Here is a 24,969-nt window from a genome sequence, read left to right on the forward strand (position 1 = left end):
TGATTGCGAGTAAAAACTTAGCGCAATGCCTTCAAAGGCTCAATTCATTTTGCTGTTACTGTGTTTTGGAATTTCCCTGAGGGTAGACGACTACTCCAACACTATTCCCTAACGCAAGCAGCACTGACCTGGGGACAGTGCGCCTCATTCAGCCAGCTCTCTGGGAAACAACTTTCTGAGGAAGAGAGATAAACAGCTGACGGGTTTCCCGGGACTACGCAGCCCACCGAGGCAGCGTGGACTGCAAGGCGCCGAGGAAAGGGGGAGGTGGGATCCCAGCAACCTCCGGTGACCTCGGAGGACCACAAGTCCCAGGGTGCAGCGCGCCCACCCTGGGTAGAAGCAAGCGACGCGGCTCCGAGTCGGCTTGCGGGAGAGCCGGGGAGGAAGCAGTGCACACTGGGACTGGTAGTCCTCAGGGGGCAACTCCGCGGGTCGGAGGCGGGAGAAGCGAGAGATCCCTTTCCAGTCCCGCCTTTTGTCCACGTCTCACTTCTCCTGGCCAATGCCCTCTCCAGTCGCCGGAGACAACCCCTCTCCCATGCGGTCACCATTGGTCCTGAGGCTCTACGGCTTCGGCCCTACCCGGAAGTAACGTTGGGGAGGCAGTTTCCTAGACTACGACACCGGAAAGCTGGGGGAGGCGCTCCGGGATACTGAGGGCGGAGGGCGGTGGCAGCGCTGGCGCTGGGGACCGGCTTGGTGGCTTCGGGAACAGTTTGGCGCCGGCGGCCGTCCGTGTTACTCCGCATCCGGCCCCGTCTCGGCACGGCTAACAGCCCCCTGGCCACCGGCGTCCAGCAATGTGTCTCACCGGCAGGTCGTAGCAGCTGCGCGTGCGCGGAACCGCGGGGCCATGAGCGAAGCCGGCGGCCGGGGCTGTGGGTCCCCGGTCCCCCAGCGAGCGCCATGGAGCCTAGTGGCGGCGACGGCCGCGTTCTGCCTGGTGTCGGCCACCTCCGTGTGGACGGCGGGGGCCGAGCCCATGAGTAGGGAGGAGAAACAGAAGCTTGGGTAAGGGTGCTGGCAGCCTGGGGTGGGTTTCTCGGTGAGGCTGACCACAGGAGGGGTGCCTGTCATTGCGACCCGGTCGCGTAGTGGCCTCTCCTGTCGCGATTGGAACGGCTGTTGCCGCGCGAGAACCCTAGAGGGGTGGACAGGGTCCGGGGAGGTGGGAGCCGCCGCTCGCGACCTGACCTCGGGGGAGCTGACGGGGTGTCGCCCTGGCCGCCGGTGACATGTGCAGGCTCCTTGAAGCCAGGCGCGGTGTGTCAACGCGGCTGCCATGTCAGTGGCCCAAGAAGGGGGGCTACAGCCCGCATCGCTGCGCGCTGGAGTCTTGCGGTTGGCTGCCTGTCGACCGAGGCATGGTTAGCTTTCTCGCACAAGTGAGCTTCCAGCTGGGAAAATGTTGCTGATCTCACAGTAGTTAAGGAAATGATGTTTACACCTGTTACGGAAAAGGGGGCGTTCATTGGAACTTGAACGTTACACATTTTACTATTTCCTTGCAGTGTTTTCTTGCACTGTATTTTCATAATAGAACAGAATGTATGGGGGGAAATTATTCAAAAGTCTCAAGTATACCTATTCAGTAGTTTTTATCCGTCTTGACAGTGCCGTAAAATTATCAATTCTATTTACACCATTTAATTCAGAGTCAGTAATACATACACGAGGTCCTACACATGAATAAGAAGAAAGCGAAGAACCAGTAGGAAATGGGAGAAAGGCATGAACGGTTAAGCCAGAAGAGGAAATGGAAGTGGTAAATGAACATGAAAAGTTACTCAACATCCATAAACGTAAGAGATGCAGATTAAAACGAGGAGCTAGCTGGTTTTTGCCCATCAGATTAGTAAATATAATAGAAAACACAAGGATACAGTTCTGGCTAGTTAAGGAGTAAAAAAAAAAAAGGCTTAGTGAGAGTGTAAATTGCTGTAATTTATTGGTAGTATCTATTAAAATTTAAATTGTGCACACTCTTTGATTCATCAGTTCTGTTTCTGAGAATTTACTCAAAGAAGATAAAAGCACTCTTAATGCAGAGAGAGATCCAGCCTGGGCAACAAGAGCGAAACTCTGTCTCGAAAAAAAAAAAAAAAGTGCATTTTGAAAGAACAGCTGTTCCTTGGAGGAAATGGTTGAATAGGGTACCTTCATATTATGGAATAATATTGAGACATTAAGAAGAAGGAAGTATGTCACTGGAAGCCTATCCAGAATATATTTCCGAGACAAAAAAAATGCAAGTTGTAGAATAATATGTATAGTACCATCCCATGTTTTTTTTTTTTTAAAGAAAAAAATACCTAAGCTCAGAAAAACGTGGAATGAAGATTATCTCATGGGGTTAGGCTGGAGGGGTGGTGGAACCATCAGGTCTTACTTTATGTACTTTAAATCATTGCAAAGAGTCTTGTATTCGTTTCTAAATAGCAATAAAGATCACTTGATGGAGAAAAGTTGAAGTATCAACCATCAAAATAAAATTACCAGTAAACTCTAATAAATATCTTACATTTTCTCTCATTATGAATTTAATGTATCATTGATAATTTTTACCAAATATCTCACTCTGTGAATACTTTGCATGTTATCTCTGTACTCCTTCCTATTTCCCAATGAATGTGATCCACATTTTGCAAATGAGGAAGTTGAGACCCAAGGTTGACTTGTTCAGCCACAGAGCTAGTAATTGGTAGAGCCAGTATTCAAACCCAGGCCTGTCTGATCCCAGGGCCGGGCTCTCTCCAGTGTGTTGCACGTTCATTAGACTTGGAAGAGAAGTATCAAGTCTGTTAAGAACCACAAGAATCTTATTTGACCATCACTACTCTTTCTCCATTTTTAAAAACTTATCTGTAAAAGAGTCATTGGATAAATCATTTTTGACCAAAATTAGTTTTTAACTGGAAAAGTTCAACCAAATTGGCTTGAAATTGCAGCTCAAATTTTGAGATCATTTATGAAAGTGAAATTACAATTATTTAGGCTTGTTAGATTGCTCTACCCTTGAGTAAGGGTAGAGTAAGAATCTAGAGCTGTAAACAACAAATACACAATTATATGACTACTTTCTCCTCTGGGAATTTTCAGAAAACTGAACTTTGATTCATTAGGTTTACCTGTGCAATTTTTTAAGCCCAAATAATGATTCATGATAAAAAGCAGAAAATGCCCCACACTTTACCCTCCCCCAGAAAAAACCAAACAGATGATAAAGACTGGAATTGTCATGAATAGTAAGCAATTGCTCAATAATTTACACTTTGTGGAATTACTTAGCTGGTTATATGTAGTCTTACCCTTCATGGAATAAGCTTTTTGGTTTTGTTTTTAAAATTTTGCAACAGGTTAATGTTATGTTTTCTTTAAAAAATGAAGTAGAAAACAACCCAGTTTCTGTAGCATGTGGGCAGGAGATGTAACTTTAGAAAAAGCTGACTTGGCCTGTCATGGCTCACGCCTGTAATCCCAGCACTTTGGGAGGCTGAGGCGGGCGAATCACCTGAGGTCAGGAGTTCGAGACCAGCCTGACCAACATGGAGAAACCCCCTTCTCTGCTAAAAATACAAAATTAGCCAGGTGTGGTGGCGCATGCCTGTAATCCCAGCTACTTGGGAGGCTGAGACAGGAAGAATCGCTTGAACCCGGAGGCAAAGGTTGCAGTGCGCCGAGATCGTGCCATTGTACTCCAGCCCGGGCAACAAGAGCAAAACTCCATCTCAAAAAAAGAAAAGGCCGACTTACAGAGATTACTTAAGAGTGATGTAACTTTTGAACGGGGTCTGATTTCCAATACATTTTAATCCAGTTTTTGAATAGATAAAACATAGAAACTTTTTTTCTGTTCAACACAGTAATTATTATACCATTCTGTATTTACATGTGACTTTGTTAGGCTTCTATGTGTAAATCAGAGCAATGATATTAAATAGCTCCACTTTGAAATATGTGTTCTAAAATTTGCTCATCGTATGCTGCATAAATGTAAGGATTGGAAAATAGTGTGTTTTCCTTGTATGCAATCATGATTTACTGATAATCTTGAAAATTGAATGCTTGTAAAGTTGAGTTAGCAAGTTAAAGCTTATGTCATTTGTAATATACATGTCTAGGTACTACCATTGCCAATTATAGGAATTTCTACTTCTTGGTAATAATCTTGTATTCCATTTCAGGGAAGGAAAAAAAAAGAACTTCTATCTTCCATTCATTGATATGAGTTCCTGAAAGGGACATTTTAAACTCTTTTTTTTTTTCTGCTTAGGACAGGATAAGAGTCTAGAGCTGTAAACCACACATATAAAAATTATATATATATAAACACATATGTAAACTTACAAAGAATTAGTGCTTTGGCAAAGTTGTGGTAAGGTCTTTTTTTAAATAATGAAGTGTTTTTAAATGGTTATTATTCATAAAAAGTTGTCAGGATTTGTTCACAAGTTTGAGTGTACTTGATTTTGTTGGTCGTCATAGTCAGGATCTGGAACTGAGGTCTTTTCTGTTTGCTAGCTCTATTATTACCAGTATTTCATAATCTGTGATTATAGTTTTAAAAATGACAATTGCAGTATAACAGGAGGCAAATAAAAATATAGTCAGCAATTTCTTTAACACTTTTTTCAATTCCTGCCATCAGTGATTGGAGCTTTGGTAAAAGAAAAGTTAATAGGCCGGGCGTGGTGACTCACACCTGTAATCCCAGCACTTTGGGAGGCTGAGGCGAGTGGATCACCTGAGGTCAGGAGTTCGAGACCAGCCTGGCCAACGTGGTAAAACCCTGTCTCTACTGAAAATGCAACAATTAGCCAGGCATAGTGGCAGACGCCTGTAGTCCCAGCTACTTGGGAGGCTTGAGGCAGGAGAATCGCTTGAACCTGGGAGGTGAAGGTTTCAGTGAGCTGAGATCGTGCCACTGCACTCTAGCCTGGGTGACAGAGTGAGTGAGACCCTGTCTCCAAAAAAAGAAAAAGTTAATAAAAGATTGTTAAGCTATGTTTTCCTTTGCTAATTATTTGGCCTTGTCTAGTCATACCATTAACTTGTACTTTTTCCTGTAGTCCTCAAGTCCCTGAACTTGAGAGTGCTTAACTGAAAGGCTGCTTCCTCAGTCGCAACCTTACAGATTTTGATTTAGTAAAATTCTGGTGTAGTGATCAGACATCTCCATTTTAAACAACCGTTACGGAGATTTTGCGAAACAATTCGCCAAAACACACAGCTGTCTTTTTGAGCATTAGTTTTCTCATTTTTTAAGTGAATACTATTTATTTCATTTTTGACAGTTTTTTTAAGAGTAGAGCACATCATAAAAAGTATCTTTTGAAAATGTGGCAAACGTATTAATATGTACTTAAACTAGGCATTAGTGGTTTTATTCAATGTAAATGCAAAGGCAGAGGCTTCATAAAGCGTTGTTATTTCATGTCACTACACACCCGTGTACCTCTCTCTTAGTAGAACATATAGGGGAAGCAGTAAATGGCAATAATAATGGTTCTTTTTAAGGGCTCTCCAGCAAAATCCCCCCTTCAAGACAGAGATGTTAAATAATTGTGTTAAGAGGTCATTGTTTTTCTGCATCAGATTTCCTTCTCTGATGATGGCATCTATCATTCATCAGTTTTCTTAGGAAAAATTATAATATGAATTATACATAAATTACTAGTAATCATTAAAGTCTAGCTCAGCTCTATGTGGTGAGTTCATGAAAGCTTGTCTGCTAACTGTTGTAGTTTCTGATTCAGTTTATGTCCCTTTCTACCTAAATTTTTCTTTTGTTTTTATTGGTATATTTTTGTATGAGGAAGAATTAACTTTTTGAAAGATAATGAATAGAATATACTTACCTTTTTTTTTTTTCTCCATTTCTGCTCTTTCAAAATTAGGAGTCAAGTACTGGAAATGTTTGATCATGCTTATGGTAACTATATGGTAAGTAGGAAGCTTATCTTTACCTACCATTTATGTGAGTTGATTATTATGTGAGCACAGTCAAATAGGAATTTTGAAACCTACAATACAACTACATTTTTTAAAACGAAGTTTTTAAAAAACAGGACAAAATTAGTCTTTCTGGTAGTGGTTTTTAGGGAACCAGTTTATTGAACAGATAAGAATAAATTGAAATTAGATTCTGAAACTTTGTTATTTAAACAGCTTCCTTGGGTGCCATCAACAATGTTCATTGAGTGCTTTATATAGCTAGATATTGTGGATATATACATGAAAAAGATGTTATCTCTGGTCTTAAGGGAAATTATTTTCTTAATTAAAAAAATGTTTACAATATTATACACTGAAGAAAACCAATGCTTAGAAGAGAAACTATTACTTAGCCTCTGTCCTAATTGTATCCTCATGGACTCTGCATTGAATATATTTTGCTTTCTAGTTTGCTGATTCTATTATTTAAAAATGTTTTAGGGCTCACTTAAGATTAAATAGCAGTTTCAGTTTTACAAAATGAAAAGTTCTGGAGATCTGTTGTGCAACAATGTAGATGAAATAGCTAGCAAATTCTGGAATTCAGAAAAAATTTTGCTCATAAATTGTAATTTGAAAAGAGTTTAATCATATTATCCTGACAATTATCCCTTATAACCTTGTTTTTACATTTTAAAATATGTCAGCAGATTTTCTTCTATGATTACAACCTATAAAATGTAGTTGGGAAAGTTTGTCAGAGGACTAACTTTAGTTCTGGTTAAAATATTTTTCAGCTGATTCTGTGAATCCATTTTTTATCATATTTTAACCAAATATCTTCATACACCAACATCATTGTTATCTATGAACATCTAAATATGTATAATTTATGCATTTTTAGTTTTAAAACGTGTTTTATATTTGACAGTCCTTGTTCTCTTTTATATTGTAAATTTGGAGAGAGCACATTTTGAATTCTTAATAAATGTTTTTAGAATATGATTTTTTTGGATGTATTTCAACATTAAAAACACAGTTTCAAATTTATTTCTCAAGACCTCAGTCATTCCCTTAATGTTCTTTTTTTTTTTTTGAGACGGAGTCTCGCTCTGTCGCTCAGGCTGAGGAGTACATTGGCACCGTCTCAGCTCACTGCAGCCACCACCTGCCAGGTTCAAGAGATTCTCCTGCCTCAGCCTCCTGAGTAGCTGGGATTACAGGTGTGTGCCTGGCTAATTTTTGTATTTTTGGTAGAGATGGAGTTTCACCATGTTGGCCAGGCTGGTCTCGAACTTCTGACTTCAAGTGATCTCCCCACCTCGGCTTCCCAAAGTGTTGGGATTATAGGCATGAGCCATTACACCCATTCTCTTTTTTAATTAATTTTTTTTTGTCACCCACATGTCAACCCTTATTTCTTTCAAAATCATTTATCCCTGGTTAATTCAGTTTGCGCAAAGCATAATTTAACAAATCTCAGCTAATGATTTTGAGATGGCCAAGTGGATCCATGCTATACCCTCAGACCTTAGCCATCTCATAAATGCATACTCACGAATGCAGTTCCAAAGTTGAATAAAATAGCATGTAGCTGGATACGTTCAATTTCTCACAATGAATAGGATCATCTCTTTATAAAGCATGATATCTGTAATATCTTGTTCTTTTTAGGTAGAACAGTTATATCAATGGCAGAAAGTTATATCAATACATTTTTTTCTAACTGTAGAATACACTTAGTAGGTTTGTGACAGTGCAGGTACTGAGGGCAGCTTTCAGAGGACTTCTGGCCTGTGCCTATTGGGACCTAACTGAGTAACTTTCTGCTACAATTAACTACTTACAAGATCTAAGAGAGAGGGATTTCAGCTTCAAAGACTGAGAACTCCTGAAAATAACATTCTTTTCTATATTTCCAGTGGGACCATACCTGTCCACTATAATATGTATTTTAAAATGTTCAACTATTTTACAATATGAGTGACTCTTGCTGTGTACTTGTTCTATATTCAATCTGTGTGAGGTCTATAATCCAAGATTTAGTCTAGAATTTACACTTCCTCTTTTCAAGTTCTCAACTAACATGACACAGTTCTAAAATATTAAAGAGAATACAGTTGCCTTGTATTTGTTATTTGAAGTCAGTTGGAAATTTTTTTCTTGTCCCTATACTCAGAAACACTTTTAGCTTTCTGTAGGGTAAAAGTGTATAGGTTTGGAGTTGGAAGGGCTTGAGGTAAAATCCTGTCTCAGCTATTTACAGGTTGGACCCTAAACAGGTTATTTAACCCATCTGAGCAATGTCTTTTTATCTAAAATGAGAATAATTGCAAAGAGTTATTGTAGACTATAGATTTTTTTTAAAGAACAGGAACCAATTTCTTTAATTTTTAATAAATTCACCTTTTTTATATGTCTTGTGCCTAGTAGATAAATGCTTAATACATTTTTTTGAAAGAACTGAGTTGAATTCTTGTGAAGATGAAGTAAAATAATGTGTTTTTTTTGGCATTTGATCATTGTGATATATCTTTGTGTTTTAAATGCAAAGAAATAATAAACTTAATTAAAAATACGAGTTTAAGGTGAATTTCAGGGCCTGTAAATCTATTTACTTTTTTGTAGTCAGTTGCCTACTATCCTAAAATATAAAATGCCTGGTACATGGCAGGCTTTTAATAAATGTTGAAAGTTTTTCCTCAATTCTCACTAGTTCTTTCTAATACTGCTCTCCAGTCTGGTCTACAGTAGAACAATTCCTTTAACCTTCTTGCTTCCCAGGAAAGCAGTGGTGTTTTCCAAAGTCAAGCAATATAGTATTATTAAGAGCAAGAACTCTGGACTTGGAACAGGATACCCTGAGATGGCTCTGCCACCTTTCATCTGGGTTACAATGGGGAAGTTACCTAGTCTTCCTGAGCCTGTTTCTTCATCTCTGCAAAATGAAGACAATGGTTTGTCTGCCTCACAATGTTGTTAGAAGGATTAAGCAAGTTAATATAATGAAAGTGCTTAGAACTAGTGTCTGGCAAATAGGAAGCATGATGTAAGAATTTACTACTGCTACTGAGAACGACTACTACTATCATTATTATTTATTTCCTGCCTAAATTGAAATTGCCCTCCTAAAATCCACTTAGCCCGTAACTCAGAACTTGTTCTCCAGATAGTACATAGAACTTGCTTAAAGCACATACGTTCTTTCCTGTTCTTGGCATATGCCCTTTGAACTTATTTTCTATTAATGCAATAGAAGGTTCTGTTAATGCTATTTCTTAATAAAAATGTCCTGCCAGCTTTAGGTAGATTACTGCATCTCTGCCATCTCTGGACTTAAATCTAGGAATTTTTGGATTTTTAACACTTATTGGCATAACTATTAATATTATAACGACTACGTTTGACAAATCTCTAGCCCCAGTCAGGCTGCAGTTTACCCACAGTGAATTGCACAGATGGCTTTCTCGTTTACCAAATAACATGAATTTGGTGTTTATCTTAGCAGTTCTTGTGTGACCTTATTTAACCTCAGGCCACAGTCACTTTAGGGCTTCTGTTAGCGTGTTTTGAGTATTTGTGTTCAGTTTAGTTTGCAGATTAATTTAGATGGCAAAATGACATGTATTTGGGCCATCCAAATGTAGAACCTTTTTGGAACTCCCAGTGTTTTTCCTGTCTATGTTAGACAACTCAAACTGTTACAAGCAAAAACTATATTCTGGTAAGAGCCCTAAAGATCAAAAATAAGCTTGGAAAGAGTTGGTAAGCACAATTTCCTTTAGTAGAATCATACCTAATAACCACTATTAAGCTTGATTTTGTGAAGGCAACAGTAGAATAGTCTTTATTAATCAAACCAAAGGAACTGTTTTAAAATGAACTTCTTGTGCATTTCTAGATTTATGTACATTTTTTTTGGAGTGCCTCTCCCCTACCTCCCAATGTTTTAAAAAATGTTTTATTGTTGTAAAATATACATAATATGAAATTTACCATTTTAACCATTTAAGTTTACAGTTTTGTGGCATTAAGTACATTCATATTGTTGTGCATTCATCTCTAGAAATTTTTTCATCTTCCCAATCTGAAACTCTGTACTCAGTGTTTCTCGTTAATGGTTCATTCATCAAAAACAGTAATTCTGTAAACAAAGTATTTTAGGCATGGTACTAATGGGAGTAAGGGAGATATAAATTTATATTTACCTCTTTTTGTGTAGACTGTTGTGGGACTGTCATCTATGAGTCATTGTTCCTTGGCCTTTGCTTTCAGAACATCCTAAAACCCTACCAAAATTACACAAGAAATTCTATAGTTTCCTCTCAAAACATTTTGTAATCACACTCTGATACTCTACATAGAATTTTAATTCAGTAGAACCAGATCGTTCAGCTAATTCATCTTTTTTAGATACAATTTACAGACAATAAAATTTCAAGTTAAGTGCACAATTCCGTTTTGACAATTGTATACAGTTGTTTAACCACCATCACAGTCATGATACAGAACATTTTCATCACCCCAAAAATTTAACTCATAGTTATTTGCAGTAAATTCCTTCTCCCCACCTCTGACCCCTAGCAACCTTGATTTGTGTTTTGTCACTATACCTTTCTCTTTCCTAGGATTTCATATAAATGGCATCATACATACATAGTCTTTTGATTTACTTTCTTTGATTTAGCATGATGCTTTTGAGATTTATCCATGTTGTTGGAGATATATTGTAATTCCTATTTATTGCTCAGTAGTGTTAGTTGATTTGATAGAACACAATGTTGGAGATATATTGTAATTCTTATTTATTACTCACTAGTATTGTTGATTTGATAGAACATAATTTCTTTGTCCATTCACCATTTAATGAGTATTTGACTTATTTTTGGTCTTTGGCTATTATTGTACTAATAAAGCTACTGTCAACCTGTGAGTGCAAGTTTTTATTTGGGCATACATTTTCATATATTTCCCACCTAGGAATAGGATTACTAGGTCATATGGTAAGTGTAAGTTTAACTTAATAAGAAATGCCAATCTTTTCTAAAATAGCTATAATATTTTGCATTTCCCACCAGCAGTGTATGAGTTTTAATTATTCTGTGTCCTTCCACTTGGTATTTCCAGTCTTACTAATTTCAGCCATTCTGTTGGGTGTATAGTGGTAGTTCAATGTGATTTTAATTTGATTTCCTGATGATTAATGATGTTGAAAATATTCCCATATGCTTATTTGCTATTCATATATATATTTTTTTAATGAAGAATCTGTTTAGATCTTGTGTCCACTTTAAAATCAGGTCATTTTTTCTGTTATTACTGAGTTATAAAAGTTAATATGTTCTGGATATTAGTCCCTTATCAAATACATGCTTTGGGTATATTTTCTCCCAGTCTGTGCTTTACATTCTAATTTTCTTAACAGGAACTTTTAAAGCACAAATACTTTAAATTATGATCAAGTCCAGTTTATTATTTTTCTTTTATGATTCATGCCTTTTATAGCCTACCTAAAAAATATTTGCCTAGCCCAATGTCACAAATTTTTTCTTGTTTTTTTCCCTAGATGTTCTATAATTTTAGCTTGTTCATTAGATCTATAACCGATTTTGAGTTAGTTTTTGTATATGATGTGAAGTAAAGGTGGATTTATAGGTATTTTTAATGTGGCTGTCTAGTTATTCCAGCACCATTTGTTGAAAATAATATCCTTTCCCTACTGAATTATTTTGAAATATGTGTAAAAAAATTGGTTTATCATATATACATGGGTGTGTTTCTAGACTCCGTATTTTGTTTTGTTGATCTATCTACCCTTATACAAATATCACATTGTCCTGATTATTGTAGTTTAATAGTGGGTCCTGAACTCAGGCAGTTTAAGTCTTTCAGCTTTGTTGTTCTTTTTTAAAATTGCTGAAGTTACCAGATCTAGGAGCAAAGAGTCAGTTTTTGATGCTGCTTTGACTTGAGTGGTTTAGAGCAGAAGTCTGTTACCTCAAAGCCCTGGTAAATTTGGAGTCTGATATGGAGGGTCTATTATGATTTGTTTTATTTTATTTTATTTTTGCTCTTTGCTTTCAGCTAGGCACATGTCCTACTTAATTTATATAGGACTCTCTTATCATCTGAGTTTTATTTCTGAGTGATAATTATTAAATGTTTCTCATGGCTCTGAGTCATATCAATATGAATTACTTATCCCTCAGCAGTAAACTGTGAAGAGAGAGGAGGTATTACTGTGCCTCAAAAAGCCAGGATGTTTGAAGCTCGATAAGGCTGTTAATTTGCCACGTATGCATTGCTCTGAATTTGTGCAAACTGTCTGTAGTTTGCTTTGTGGTTAACCCAAAGAAAAAGGTGTGGTTGTATTTTTATTCTTAATCTTGAAACAAAGAGACAAAGTATTTTTACACCTGGTTTGAAACTCCCTTATTTAATTATTCTGGGTTGCAATTGCTATTAATATTTTTATTATCTAGATTAATTTCAGGATTTGAATTTCATAGAGTTTGAATTTATATTAATTTCAGAGGGGTGTGTGTGTGTGTGTGTGTGTGTGTGTGTGTTACAAAACCCTAAAAAACAGCAGTACGAAGTTTTCTATGCAGTGTTTAAAATAGTAAGGAACCGTTTACAACCTAATTAACATTTGAATGATGTTTTACAAAGATTCTTTCAAAATACATTAGGAACTTTAAAAAATTTTTGTATTTCTTCTAAGTGTTGTTTATATGTGTTAAATATAAAACTATAAAGCAATAAAAATGTACATTCTGGGAAATCAGTTCTGTTGGAATTGGCACATAAAAGAGTAGTCAGGAATTTGACACATGAAAACATACATGTAAAAGTAATTAGGGGCTGGGCGTGGTGGCTCATGCCTGTAATCCCAACACTTTGGGAGGCCGAGGCAGGTGGATCACCTGAGGTCAGGAGTTCAAAACCAGCCTGGCCAACATGGTGAAACCCCGTCTCTTCAAAAAGACAAAATTAGCCGGGTGTGGTGGCACACAGCTGTAATCACAACTACTCTTGAGGCTGAGGCAGGAGAATTGTTGAACCTGGGAGGCAGAGGTTGCAGTGAGCTGAGATTGCACCACCACACTCCAGCCTGGGCGAAAGAGTGAGACTCCATTTCAAAAAAAAGTAATTAGGAATTTATGCTGAAATATTATATATAATATTACAGTTACATGGTATTGAGCTCAGAATTTAGTAGCTGTATGTGGATTCTGATGTTATCAAAACAAGTGTTGCCTAGAATCCTCTACCCAGGAATGGATCATTACCAGAGCACTCAGTTTTCTAAATGTCTGAAAGGTTGCCATCTTCAATGCTAAGTATTCTTTAGCCTGCTTTAAAAGTTTTTTTTCTGCCCTTTCTGTGTGTATTTTTTCCTTCCCTTTCCTATGTGTTTAGTGTTCCTGGCCACTAGTCTGTATTTTTGCTGCTAATTTGCTATAAGTTTGGAATCTAAATAAGTTGACTGAGAAGCAGTAGGAGAGAGTTGGACATGGAATCGGGAGTTTTTTTGCTGAATTTCAAGAACTAAGAATCATATGGACATTCACATAATAAAAACAAGTCATATACAATATACAAAAGACCACTCTAGTCTTAGAAACTTTGCCATAGCAACACCCAGCAAATGCAAGAAGAGTATAAAACTATCTTCAAACTTCTGAAGGAAAAAAAGTGTTCCAGCCATTTTATAACCATTCAAATTTTTCTTCCAATAAGGCAAAAGACAGCCTAACCCAGGAATATCAGAGAACTACAATACCCATGTTACTCTTATTTTAAAACAAATAAGCAATAAAATACCTAAGTATATCAGGCAATCGAGACGAACAAAGTAAAAATTAAGAAATTGGAGAAGCCTTAGAAAAATGCTGTGCATCAACTCCACTTGAGTTCTAACACTAGCAACTTGGGAAATTATGGTTGCAGACCAGAATGTAGATGTTATAAACCTTCAAAGTCTTTGTCAAAGCATCAAAACTTTTCTTTCTGATGGTTATAAGAGAAATGAAAAAAATAGCAAAACTATTATTTACTATACAGTAATTAAAAATATTAGAAACATTGAAATTTAAAGTGCTTTCATTTTATTTTTTATTTATTTATTTTTTGAGACGGAGTCTCACTCTTGTTGCCCAGGCTGGAGTGCAATGGCAAGATCTCGGCGCACTGCAGCCTCTGCCTCCCAGGTTCAAGCGATTCTCCTGCCTCAGCTTCCTGAGTAGCTAGGATTACAGATGCCTGCCACCACACCCAGCTAATTTTTTGTATTTTTAGTAGAGATGGGGTTTCACCATGTTGGCCAGGCTAGTCTCGAACACCTGACTTCAGGTGATTCAACCACCTTAGCCTCCCAAAGTGCTGGGATTACATGCATGAGGCACCGCACCTGGCCTTATTATTATTATTTTTTAAACAAAAAATTCATTAAGAGTAGTTTAAACAGTGCTTGCCTTGCTGCCTTTTCATTGTATAACTTCCATTATGGAGGAGGCATCTTTTCTATACTTGGTGAATTGGAATACTCCTTTCTAAATTTGGATCAGCTTCAAATATTTTGTCCTTTGCTCTTTCAGTGTCATGAAGTATCTCTGAGGATTTCTTTAATGGGAAGTTTTTTTGTGGGCATAGCTTTTTCTGTGACATCTTCAGCCTTTATGTCACAACCACTTTCTTAATGTGTGTCTATAACTTGGCCTTTATTAAGTTTCTGTGGCTGCTTATCTATAGTCTCTTGAATGGAGAAAGTGTTGACATTCCCATGGTCAGCTAAAATTTGTTGATAACCTCATTTATGTTCAGTGCAAATTTCACTTCTTGTTGTCACTTTTTATTTCTTTGCCAGACTCTCATGTTTGTTGGCTAATTCCCCTTTGATTGTTCATTTTTGTAAACTTTTACGTAGTATTATCACGGGGTGACTAAGGAGGCAACATACACTTATCTCTGTGTGAACTGAGTAAACAGAGTGATCATTCACTTGACAGACTTTGAAAGAAGTAATGTGATTGATGACCGATCATCATGAGCATGTTATTTACATAGTGATTTGTGGACTAAAGAGCTAGCATCAAAGTTTGTGTTTTATGTAATTACAGTTAATATATCATGATAACTGAAATTTGAACCATATTGTTGGGTGTGTAATGAAATTGTAGTAATTGAAACTTGTGCATAGTGAGACCGTACAAAGTGAGACTCCCTCTAATAACATAACTGACAAAAATCCTATATTGAGGGGGAGAATTATGAGTATGTTAATCCTATTATTCTTGGCACAGGGAGTTAGTATTACCTAAAGTTGAAGCATGTACTTAACACGATTCTAACCTCAAAATATTTCTCATAATTATATTTTATTAATTTTAGAGGAATCTTTCAGAAACTGTCCCTTGGTGAAGGAAATGTAAAGATCAGCAGGTCTTTATTGTTTTTATTCTTTTCTGTTAAGAACCGTGGCAAGTAGGTAGAAATGTTCTAGTCCAGTTTCACAAAAGCAACCACCCAACTTAACCTAGCCCTGGCTTGTGGCCATGTATGCAGGGCCACCAGCATCAACTCCTATGTCCTTTGGGCATTAACATAACTCCCTCTAAAATCTGTCTTTATTCCTAATACCCATGTTGTGGTCAGTGCAGCTTTATCTTCTATACTCCACCGTTTAATTTTGGTACTTGAAAATTTCTTATTCTCAGGCTCAACTATGTATTAAAAAATAATTTATAACATTTATTTAGCATTTCATTGTGTTTGTAGTGGATAGGGAAAGAAGATTCCTCCATGTACTTCATTACCATCTACACCAGAAATGAACTGCCATGGTCATTCTTAAAACAACAAAAATCCCAGTAATCCAAACTATAAAGTACCTATTAGTAAATATTAAGAAATATGTGCAACCTATAGGATGAACTGAATTTATAAAAGAATTAATACAGTGACCTACTGTATTCTGAGAAGGGAAGACTCAGTTGCTAAAGATATCAATTCTCCCCAAATTCGGTTCTTCCAATTAAAATTTAAGTAAAATTTAAGGAAATGTCAAAGTTCTCCAGAAGAGTAAACTTAATAAAATAATTTTTATATAATAAAATAATAGTTTATTGATTTTAATGACAAAATAATCAAAATTTAATTTTAATTTTTATAATTAATAAATTATTTTAATTTTAATGATAAAATAATTTAAATTTATTTAAAATTAATTTAATTTTAATTATTTTATTAAAATTAATTTAATTTTAATTATTTTATTAAAATTAAATTAATTTTAATGATAAAATAATTAAAATAATGGTTTTGGAGTAGGAATAGGCAAATAGGTCTGTAGAATGAATAAATACTACAGAAACATGTGTTTGTGTAAAGTTTAGAACTAATGAACCCAATATTTCAAGCCATTGGGGAAAGGATGGATTGTTTTAAAAGTAGTATTTAGAAAATTATCTATTTTTGGGGAGCAAATGCAGTTACGTTCCTATTTCATATTATAAATGAAAATAGATTCCAGATGGAGTAAATATCTAAATATAAAAAAATTATAACAGTGTTGTTTTCAGAGGCTCAGGGTATCCTTTTAAGCATGCTTGAAAGCCAGAAACCATAAGGTGAAAGCAAGATAAAGTTAAAAGCCAAACAAAAGAGAAAAATGTTTACTGTATGTGACAAACATAATGTATGAGAGTCTCTTTTGGCCAAAAAAAGCAACCAATAGAAATATGGGCAAAAGATAAACAGACATTTCAAAAAAGAAATAGCAATGGATAATACATAGAGATGTTTATCCTTATTAGTAATGAATCTTTAGATACCATCTTTTTCCTAGGAGATTGGCAAAATGTGAACTATTGATCATTTCCTATGTTAGTGAGAGTGTAATTGAGTGTAGATTGGTGTCCTCAATTTGTAGCATTTACCAAAAATTAGTTATACATACCTTTGACCCTAATGGCTCTATTTTTAGGTATCTGATACATAGAAATACTGGCATATGTTCAAAAGATGCATGCACATAGGTGTTTATTGCATCATTGTTTATATAGTAAAAAATTGAAATCAACCTCCATGTTCATCAGTAAAGGGATACTTTGAGGAATGGGTACTGCTAAGGGAATAGACTCTGGAGTCAGGGTACCTGGCTTTGAATTCTAGATCATTTACTAGATGTGTGATCTAGGCTTACTTTACTTCTCTGGGCCTCAGTTTTCTCATCCATGAATTGGAGATAATTGAATCTACTTCAGAGCATTGTGACAATTAAATTAACTAAAATATATAGATAGAATAGTGCTTAGAATATAAGTACTCATTAAATATTAGCTAATGTTACCAGTTTGTAGTTATTAGAATGAGTACATCTGTAACATTCTAAAAACATGGGAAGAAAATGCCATGATTTAAGTAAACAAATTTTAGAGCAGTATGTGCATATGGCATGAACACCTGTTGGTAAATAAAATTTTAGAATAATATATGTGTATGTATTTGAATGTATGTGGGATAAATCTGGAAGGTTAAATGCCAGTCTTATCAGTAGTTACCTCTAGGAAGTGAGATTGGGGAGGCGAGGGGAAGCAGATTATCAGTTTTTTAAAGAAATTTTTTTGGTGTTGTTTGACTTTTTTCCAAGCATGTATTACATTTGTAATTAAAGATTTTTGAAAAGATTCCACAGGGTGTAAATTTAGTACAACTTTTGACTAACTTTTATTTTATTTTTTAACTGTGAAAAAGTTATGTTCTCAAAATGATGTGTGCTTTCTCTTATTTTCCTTAGTGACTTACTAAAGTTTTCCTTGCAGGAACATGCTTACCCTGCTGATGAACTCATGCCTTTAACCTGTAGAGGTCGAGTTAGAGGCCAAGAGCCAAGTCGCGGTGACGTTGATGATGCCTTGGGAAAGTGAGTATTAACACAGGGCATGGCGTGGCATCTCAGAGTTCCCAAGTCTTAGACTTTTAGAGGCAGTTTACATATAATAATATTTCTAGGGATTGGCTAAATTTTAAAGACTGTTTTATGTATTACATTATGTTCCTTTATTCCCTTCTGTTATCATTTATAAAAGATTATCTGTTTACATCTTGGATCAGAGAAAAGTTAGTTGTTAAGCTGCATTTAACTTAAAATATATGTAACTTTTATGTAACTTTTAAAATATTTATAAAGTCATTAGCACATTAGACTGCTGATGTTTTAATATTTTCATTTGTTTTCAGAGCTAGTGAATGTTTCTATGCATCTTGAAGATACGTAGATTCATTGAACATAAATGTAAAGGCTTTTCAGTTTCAGAGCTTTATAGGTTACATTGTACTATAGATACACGGAAGTACTAATTCATAGAAACTACAAGTCAATAGAATATAGATAAGTCTACTTGTACATTCATAAACTAGGATTCTAATGTTTTATATCTTGTTACACCTGTTTCTTAGATTTTCTCTGACACTGATTGATTCTTTGGACACTCTTGTGGTAGGTTTGACTCTTCTTGGATTTATTTTGTTAATTTCATGATATGCACACTTAAGTATTGTGAATATGATCATAACACGGTATGAAATAGAAGCCTTCAGAATTAAAGATGTTCTGATCTTTGCTTCTAAATAAATCTTTTTTTTTTTTTTTTTTTTTTTTTTTTTTCTAAATAAATCTTTTACACTGTTGAGTTGATGATGTCAAATGGAATTATGTAATATAACGGAGATACCCAAATAATTTATGGGGATGTCAGCTTATGTGATGACACCTTAATTAGGAAGGTCCTTTTTTCCCCCCTTTGGACAAGGAGGTTGAAGCTATTGGAAAAAAGTAACTTTAGAAAATACCATTGATGTTGTTCCATAATGACATGCCAAAATGATACCAAAATTGTTAAATTAGAATCTTTATATTGCTGTGTACATAAGCAAAAAATTAATTTTTCCCAGCAGTGATTTTTGGCATCAGGTGATCACTTCTTGGTACTCCTTTTCAATCTCATATAGTAACAGAAATTTATTTCTGATTCAGGACTGTTTGTGATGACAGAGGGGAAAGATTGAGTTACAGATGTCATGATTTCTAAATACAGCATCTTTTTAGTTTTTTACTCTTAGATCATTATGGTATAAAAGTAGGCTTTTGTGAGAATTTTCCTTAAGGCATAATTCTCAACTTCCAGTTAATGTCCCAAGTGGTGATTAATATTTAAAAAACAAAACAAAAAACCTTTGGGGTGTCAGAAATTTTTTGGAACTAGGCTTCTCTTCTCAATGTTGTTTCTGCATTCTTCTTTCACTGGAGTATTTTTTTTTTTAAGAACAAAAATTCTCAACTCTAAAAGCAGCTTAGGAGGATCACTTGTGATTTAAAAAAAAATAGATCCTCCTAAGTTACTCTGATTCAGTTGTTGTGGAGTGGGACTGGGCATCCCTTCCAAAGCTCTTTGGTTCAAAAAGGCATTATGGTTGAGAAAAATCACGATCTTAGATCTTTTTAGCTGGTCAGGGTTTGAAAGTCACAGCTTCATTTTTCAGAGATTAATGGAATATGCAAACTATATTACAGTAACTATGAGAAAGAGAAAATACTGTGTGCCTTGTTTTTGGTTTATTGGCCTTAAAGAAGACACATGGAAGAGTCTGATTACAAGCTAGAAGAGTTCAAGAGGGAAAAATTCCCAGGAGATAAACCCAGGGAGAAGAATTAGATTAACAAAATGATACTAAAATGTATATGTGTATGGAGGGTGGGGATAGTGGAACAGTTATGTCTCATTCCAAAAGTGATAGATGCACTGTATGCGCCTGCATTTATTGCTGCCGACTTGATGTGGACTTTGAGATTGAGAAGGGAGAGCAGTCAGTTTAAAATCATGTTTCATATTATGTTTTAGTCAACACCCTAAATTTTACTTTTACTGAATTTAGGGAGATACTCTTATGGAATGTTTTATAAATCAGAATTTTTACTGAAAGTATCAAATCAAGTGAAAAAGCACAACAAATTATTATCAAACAAGGAGAGATTAAACAGTTAAGTAAAGGAAAACTACTTTTAATGCACCTAGGCTCTAGGTAACATCTCATGTGCGGCCTTAATTTAGACTGAAAAATCATAGCAGCCTATGTGATGGCAGGAACCACTTTTGCTCATTGCAAGAATCCACAAAGTTCTTAGTTTAGTCAAGATTCTAGATCTGCATGGTTAATAGTTGTAATTATTTTAAGCACTTAAGTCAGACACTCTACTAAAATCATTTTACATACATTATCTTATTTAAGAAAACAACCCTATAAGAGTAGGTATTTCCTCTTTTTATAGATGAAGGAACAAGCTCAGAAATGGAAGTAACTTGGCTGGGATCGCAAAGGTAGTGAGTGAAACATTCAAATCAGGGCATGACCACAACATTGTATGACCACAACATTGTATAGCCTCCTTAGTGAACAGGGCATCCACGGAGTGAAGCTAGCAGGGCATGTATAGTTTAGGACCAATTGAACATGCCTTGAAGCAAGTGCTTTCTTCTGAGAATAAAAGCAACTTTTAGAATGTATCTGGTGAATAGGATGGTTTTTAATTTTGTTTTGACTTAGAAGCCAAATTCTACTGGAACTCACCTCATGTAGCCTGGGTCATTAAGAATCCAGTTAACAGGTCTGATGATGGTAGCTTCAAAGTCCTCATAATATTCAGTGTATGCAAAGAAGTGTATAAAGATGCTATATAATTAGATAATTTTTTTTTCAGTTTTAGACATTATTACATTTTTATACTTAGAAATATTATTTGTGTTTGTCACTTTTTAGAGTTTTAAAGTAGACTGACTTTTAATAGCTCATTCTAAGAATGTTTCTCCTTGACTTGGTAGAAAAGAACTTTATTTCATAATTTTCTTCTCCCAGGTATTAAATAAAACTAAAGAATTTGAAGATGCGGTGAGAAAAGTTTTAAGAGATGTTAATTTAGATAACGATGTAGTCGTATCAGTCTTTGAAACAAACATCAGAGTTCTTGGGTAAGTATGAAAGACACTAAAGCTATAATTTTATTTTATTTTTATTTATATATATTTTTTGAGACAGAGTCTTGCTCGGTCACCCAGGCTGGAGTGCAGTGACAATCTTGGCTTACTGCAACCTCCACCTCCCGAGTTCAAGCGATTCTCCTGTCTAAGCCTCCTGAGTAGCTGGGACTACAGGTGCACACCACCAAGCCCAGCTGATTTTTATATTTTTAATAGAGATGAGGTTTCCACCATGATGGCCAGGCTGGTCCCGAACGCCTGACCTTAAGTGATCTGCCCACCTCGGCCTCCCAAAATGCTGGGATTAAAGACTTAAGCCACCATGCCCAGTCTATAATTTTAATATCAGAAAAGTTTAGGATATACTGTTTATTTCTTGATAGTAATCATGCAAGAAGTTTCTTGTGTTTAAAAGATGTAAGTTGGAACATTATGAAACACAGAGTCTGTGGCACTACCTTGTATTTAATCACTCACAGACATCTCTAGACTCAAAGATAGTATCTGTATTTGTCAAAAAGGGAATATAGGTTGAACATTAGTCAGCTTCATCACAGGTTTTTTCACCAGCTTACGTAGTTTGTTAACCATAGCCAAGCACCTCTTCAGGTAAGCCAAATGAAACTGAATTTATAAGACTACCTCTCAACAAACAGTTTGAAATGCTCTTGGGACTTTTTTTTTTGGAGACAGACTCTCGCTGTGTTGCCAGGCTGGAGTGCAGTGGTGTGATCTTGGCTCACTGCAACCTCCGACTCCCTGGTTCAAGTGATTCTCCTGCCTCAGCCTCCCGAGTAGCTGGGATTACAGGCATCTGCCACCACACCCAGCTAATTTTTGTATTTTTAGTAGAGACGGGGTTTCACCATGTTGGCCAGGATGGTCTCGATCTCCTGACCTCGTGATCCACCTGCCTCGGCCTCCCAAATTGCTGGGATTACAGGCGTGAGCCACCACGCCTGGCCAGGATATTTTAAAAAGATGAAATTACAGGATTTATTAGTTCAGGTTTCAATATTATTTAATTTTTATAGTTTTGATTAAATGTTATTGTAACTCCTTTTTGTCAAAGTGAGTCTACTCTTCAATTAAATATAAGAAATTGTTGTGTGGTTTTACACGGAGTCTATTAATCTAGAGTGAGAGGGTTTTATGTTTTAAATAATATTCTAAGTTAAAGACTTCATGGTGTTACAACTAAATTTTTAAATTTAAAATTTGTTAAAATATTTGTTAGATTTGTTAAATGTAATATCTAGGATTTTCTTTAAGAAAATTTAAGCTGTTTAAGAACGCAAAACACTTCACAACAGGATAGAATATCTAATTTTTTAAAAAATATATTGACTCTGTAATTGTAATGGCTTGCCGTAAAATGAGCAGTGTTAAGTAAATAATGTTTAAACAATTTTTGTCCTTCCTTAAATATGTTAAATTGTATAACAAAGTACCCACACGTTTTTAGATGGTAACTTTTAATCGTCTATAAGATACAGATCATGTTTCATCTCTGTGATCCTAGGGGTCTTTTGGGTGGGCACTCCCTGGCAATCATGCTGAAAGAAAAAGGTGAATATATGCAGTGGTACAATGATGAACTTCTTCAAATGGCAAAGCAGTTAGGTTACAAACTTTTACCGGCTTTCAACACTACCAGTGGCCTTCCTTATCCAAGAGTAAGTACTTCTGAAAAATATGAGTCTTTATATACTTTCTTTCCTGTTTTATAAAGTTTTGTGATCAGAGCCATTGTTCTTCACCTGCTTGAGGCTGAAAAAAATGCTTCAAAGCTATATAACAAATTTATATTTTCATTTCAATTCACTGATTATACTTCTAAGTGATGTGACAATTAGATTAGTTTAAGCTTTAAAAAAGTTTTATTTCTAATTTCTATGGGTACATAGTATGTATATATTAATGGGGTACATGATATATTTTGATACAATCATACAATGCATAATAATCACATCAGGGTAAATGGGGTGGCCATTACCCCAAACATTTATCATTTCTTTGTGTTACAGACATTCCAATTATACTCTTTTAGTTGTTTTAAAATGTATGATACATTTCTGTTGACTGTAATCACTCTGTTGTGCTGTTAAATACTATATCTTATTCATTCTGTCTAACCTGTTTCTGTACTCATTAACCATCCCCTATTCCCCATCCCCACCAGCTACGCTTCCCAGCCTCTGATAACCATCGTTCTAGTCTTTATCTCCATGAGATCAACTGTTTTAATTTGTAGCTCCCACAAATGAGTAAGAACATTCAAAATTTTTCTTTCTATTCCTGGCTTATTTCTTTTTTTGGGGGGGATGGAGTCTCTCACTGTCGCCTAGGCTGAAGTGCAGTGGTGCAATCTCAGCTCACTGCAACCTCTGCCTCCTGGGTTCACGCCATTCTCCTGCCTCAGCCTCCTGAGTAGCTGGGACTACAGGCGCCCGCTACCATGCCCGGCTAATTTTTTGTACTTTTAGTAGAGATAGGGTTTCACCGTGTTAGCCAGGATGGTCTTGATCTCCTGACCTCGTGATCCACCTGCCTTCGCCTCCCAAAGTGCTAGGATTACAGGCATGAGCCACCACGCCTGGGTGCCTGGCTTATTTCATTTAACATAGTGTCCTCCACTTCCATCCATGTTGTTGTAAATGACAGGGTCGCATTCTTTTTTATGGCCAAATAGTATTCCATTGTGTATATGTATAATTTAAGCTTTAATGTGTCATTACATTACAGATTAGATTATGCTGCAGAAGGAAGAATTGATACTAGACCAGAACTTGGGCACAGAATTATTTGTGTAGAAGATATAATTGAAGCAGTTAGTATGTAGGTGTTAACTGTCCAAAGGAGAGGATAGAGAGAGAACTCACAGGACAGAGGGAGGGCATGAGGAGGAAGGACAGCCAGTGGAAAGTAAAGTACACAGAGCTTTAAGAGGAGAACCATAAAGTAGCATAGTGTACAGTATTATAAAATCCAAAGAAGGGAACTTTGAAAGGAGGAAATGTTCTAGAAAACTTGAGAATTGGGTGCAAACAGAGCCTTGAAGTTGTAGTGAATAAAGAGGAAAGGATTCAAAGTAGATGAAAGTAAGTAGGAATGAACCACTCATTTTAAGATTTCTTCTGTGTTGGTAGTTAAAGGAGAGTTGGCAACAAAGTCAGTTGAAGGAGCTTTATTGGTTTTCCCCTAAGAAAATTTTATATTTAAAGCAGAGGGAAAGAAGCCATTGAAGATGGGAAGAGCTCTTCTGATTTATTTCTCATTCTTTATTAACACTATTACTCTCTCCCTCTTATCCAAGACAGACACCTCAGCCATTACCAAGCTCTGTCAATTTTTTTCTTTTCTTACACCTGTCTTACTCTTTTCTCTCTTGGTTTATGCTTCAGAGCACTTGAAAAACCAGTATCACTAAAATCTAATTTTTGTCAAATTATCTTCAAAAATTGTATGGCTCTTTGTATTATATTGAGTGTCCCTTAACTTTCAGAATTTTTTGCAGTTTGGCAGTAGACTTTCTGACATTCTCTCTTATTTCCATATCCCAGTGAAATCATTGTTCCATTTCAGCCAGAACAATCTATAGTGTCCCGAGTCTCTAAGTTTTTTTTTTTTTTTTTTCATTCCATGCCTTTAGGCTTACCATCTCTATCACCTGGCATAACTTCTCTACAAATATAAGTCAAATTAAATAAGGCTCATTTCCTCCATCAAGAAGTCATCCTTGACTGGAGATATAGCATGATATAGGGCAATGCTTTACCTATCAATTTAGTGAGTTGTGACTAGCACTTTTTAAAAATTAAACAGACTAGAATGAAATCTCTTCTTATTTAAATTTCTAGTTTGATATTTTAAATAGCTCTCCGGTAAACATTCTTTTTGTTTGCTTTGAGATAGTCTCCCTCTATCACCCAGGCTGGAGTACAGTGGTGTGATAATTGCTCACTGCAGCCTCCAGCTCCTGGGCTCAAGTGAT

General features: G+C 36.0%; 1 protein-coding gene across 13 annotated transcripts in view; it reads left to right on the forward strand.

The window, feature by feature from the left end:
* The first annotated feature begins 604 nt into the window (after window positions 1–604).
* EDEM3 (ER degradation enhancing alpha-mannosidase like protein 3) overlaps window positions 605–24,969 on the forward strand; it is a 64,911-nt gene continuing 40,546 nt past the window's right edge. For 7 of the 13 annotated variants that reach the window (XM_055233690.2, XM_063613770.1, XM_055233692.2 and 4 more), the window contains exons 1-6: window positions 621–1,014; window positions 5,901–5,946; window positions 17,763–17,863; window positions 18,400–18,439; window positions 20,854–20,966; window positions 22,498–22,651. In XM_055233690.2, coding sequence (XP_055089665.1) covers window positions 857–1,014; window positions 5,901–5,946; window positions 17,763–17,863; window positions 18,400–18,439; window positions 20,854–20,966; window positions 22,498–22,651 — 612 coding nt within the window. In that variant the 5' untranslated portion in view covers window positions 621–856. Of the gene's footprint in view, window positions 1,015–5,900; window positions 5,947–17,762; window positions 17,864–18,399; window positions 18,440–20,853; window positions 20,967–22,497; window positions 22,652–24,969 lie in introns of all 13 variants that reach the window. The other 6 variants (XR_010114746.1, XM_055233691.2, XM_063613773.1 and 3 more) reach the window with 3 other exon arrangements.

Source organism: Symphalangus syndactylus, chromosome 19 (assembly GCF_028878055.3).
Source record: "Symphalangus syndactylus isolate Jambi chromosome 19, NHGRI_mSymSyn1-v2.1_pri, whole genome shotgun sequence".
In the NCBI taxonomy this organism is placed as follows: domain Eukaryota; kingdom Metazoa; phylum Chordata; class Mammalia; order Primates; family Hylobatidae; genus Symphalangus; species Symphalangus syndactylus.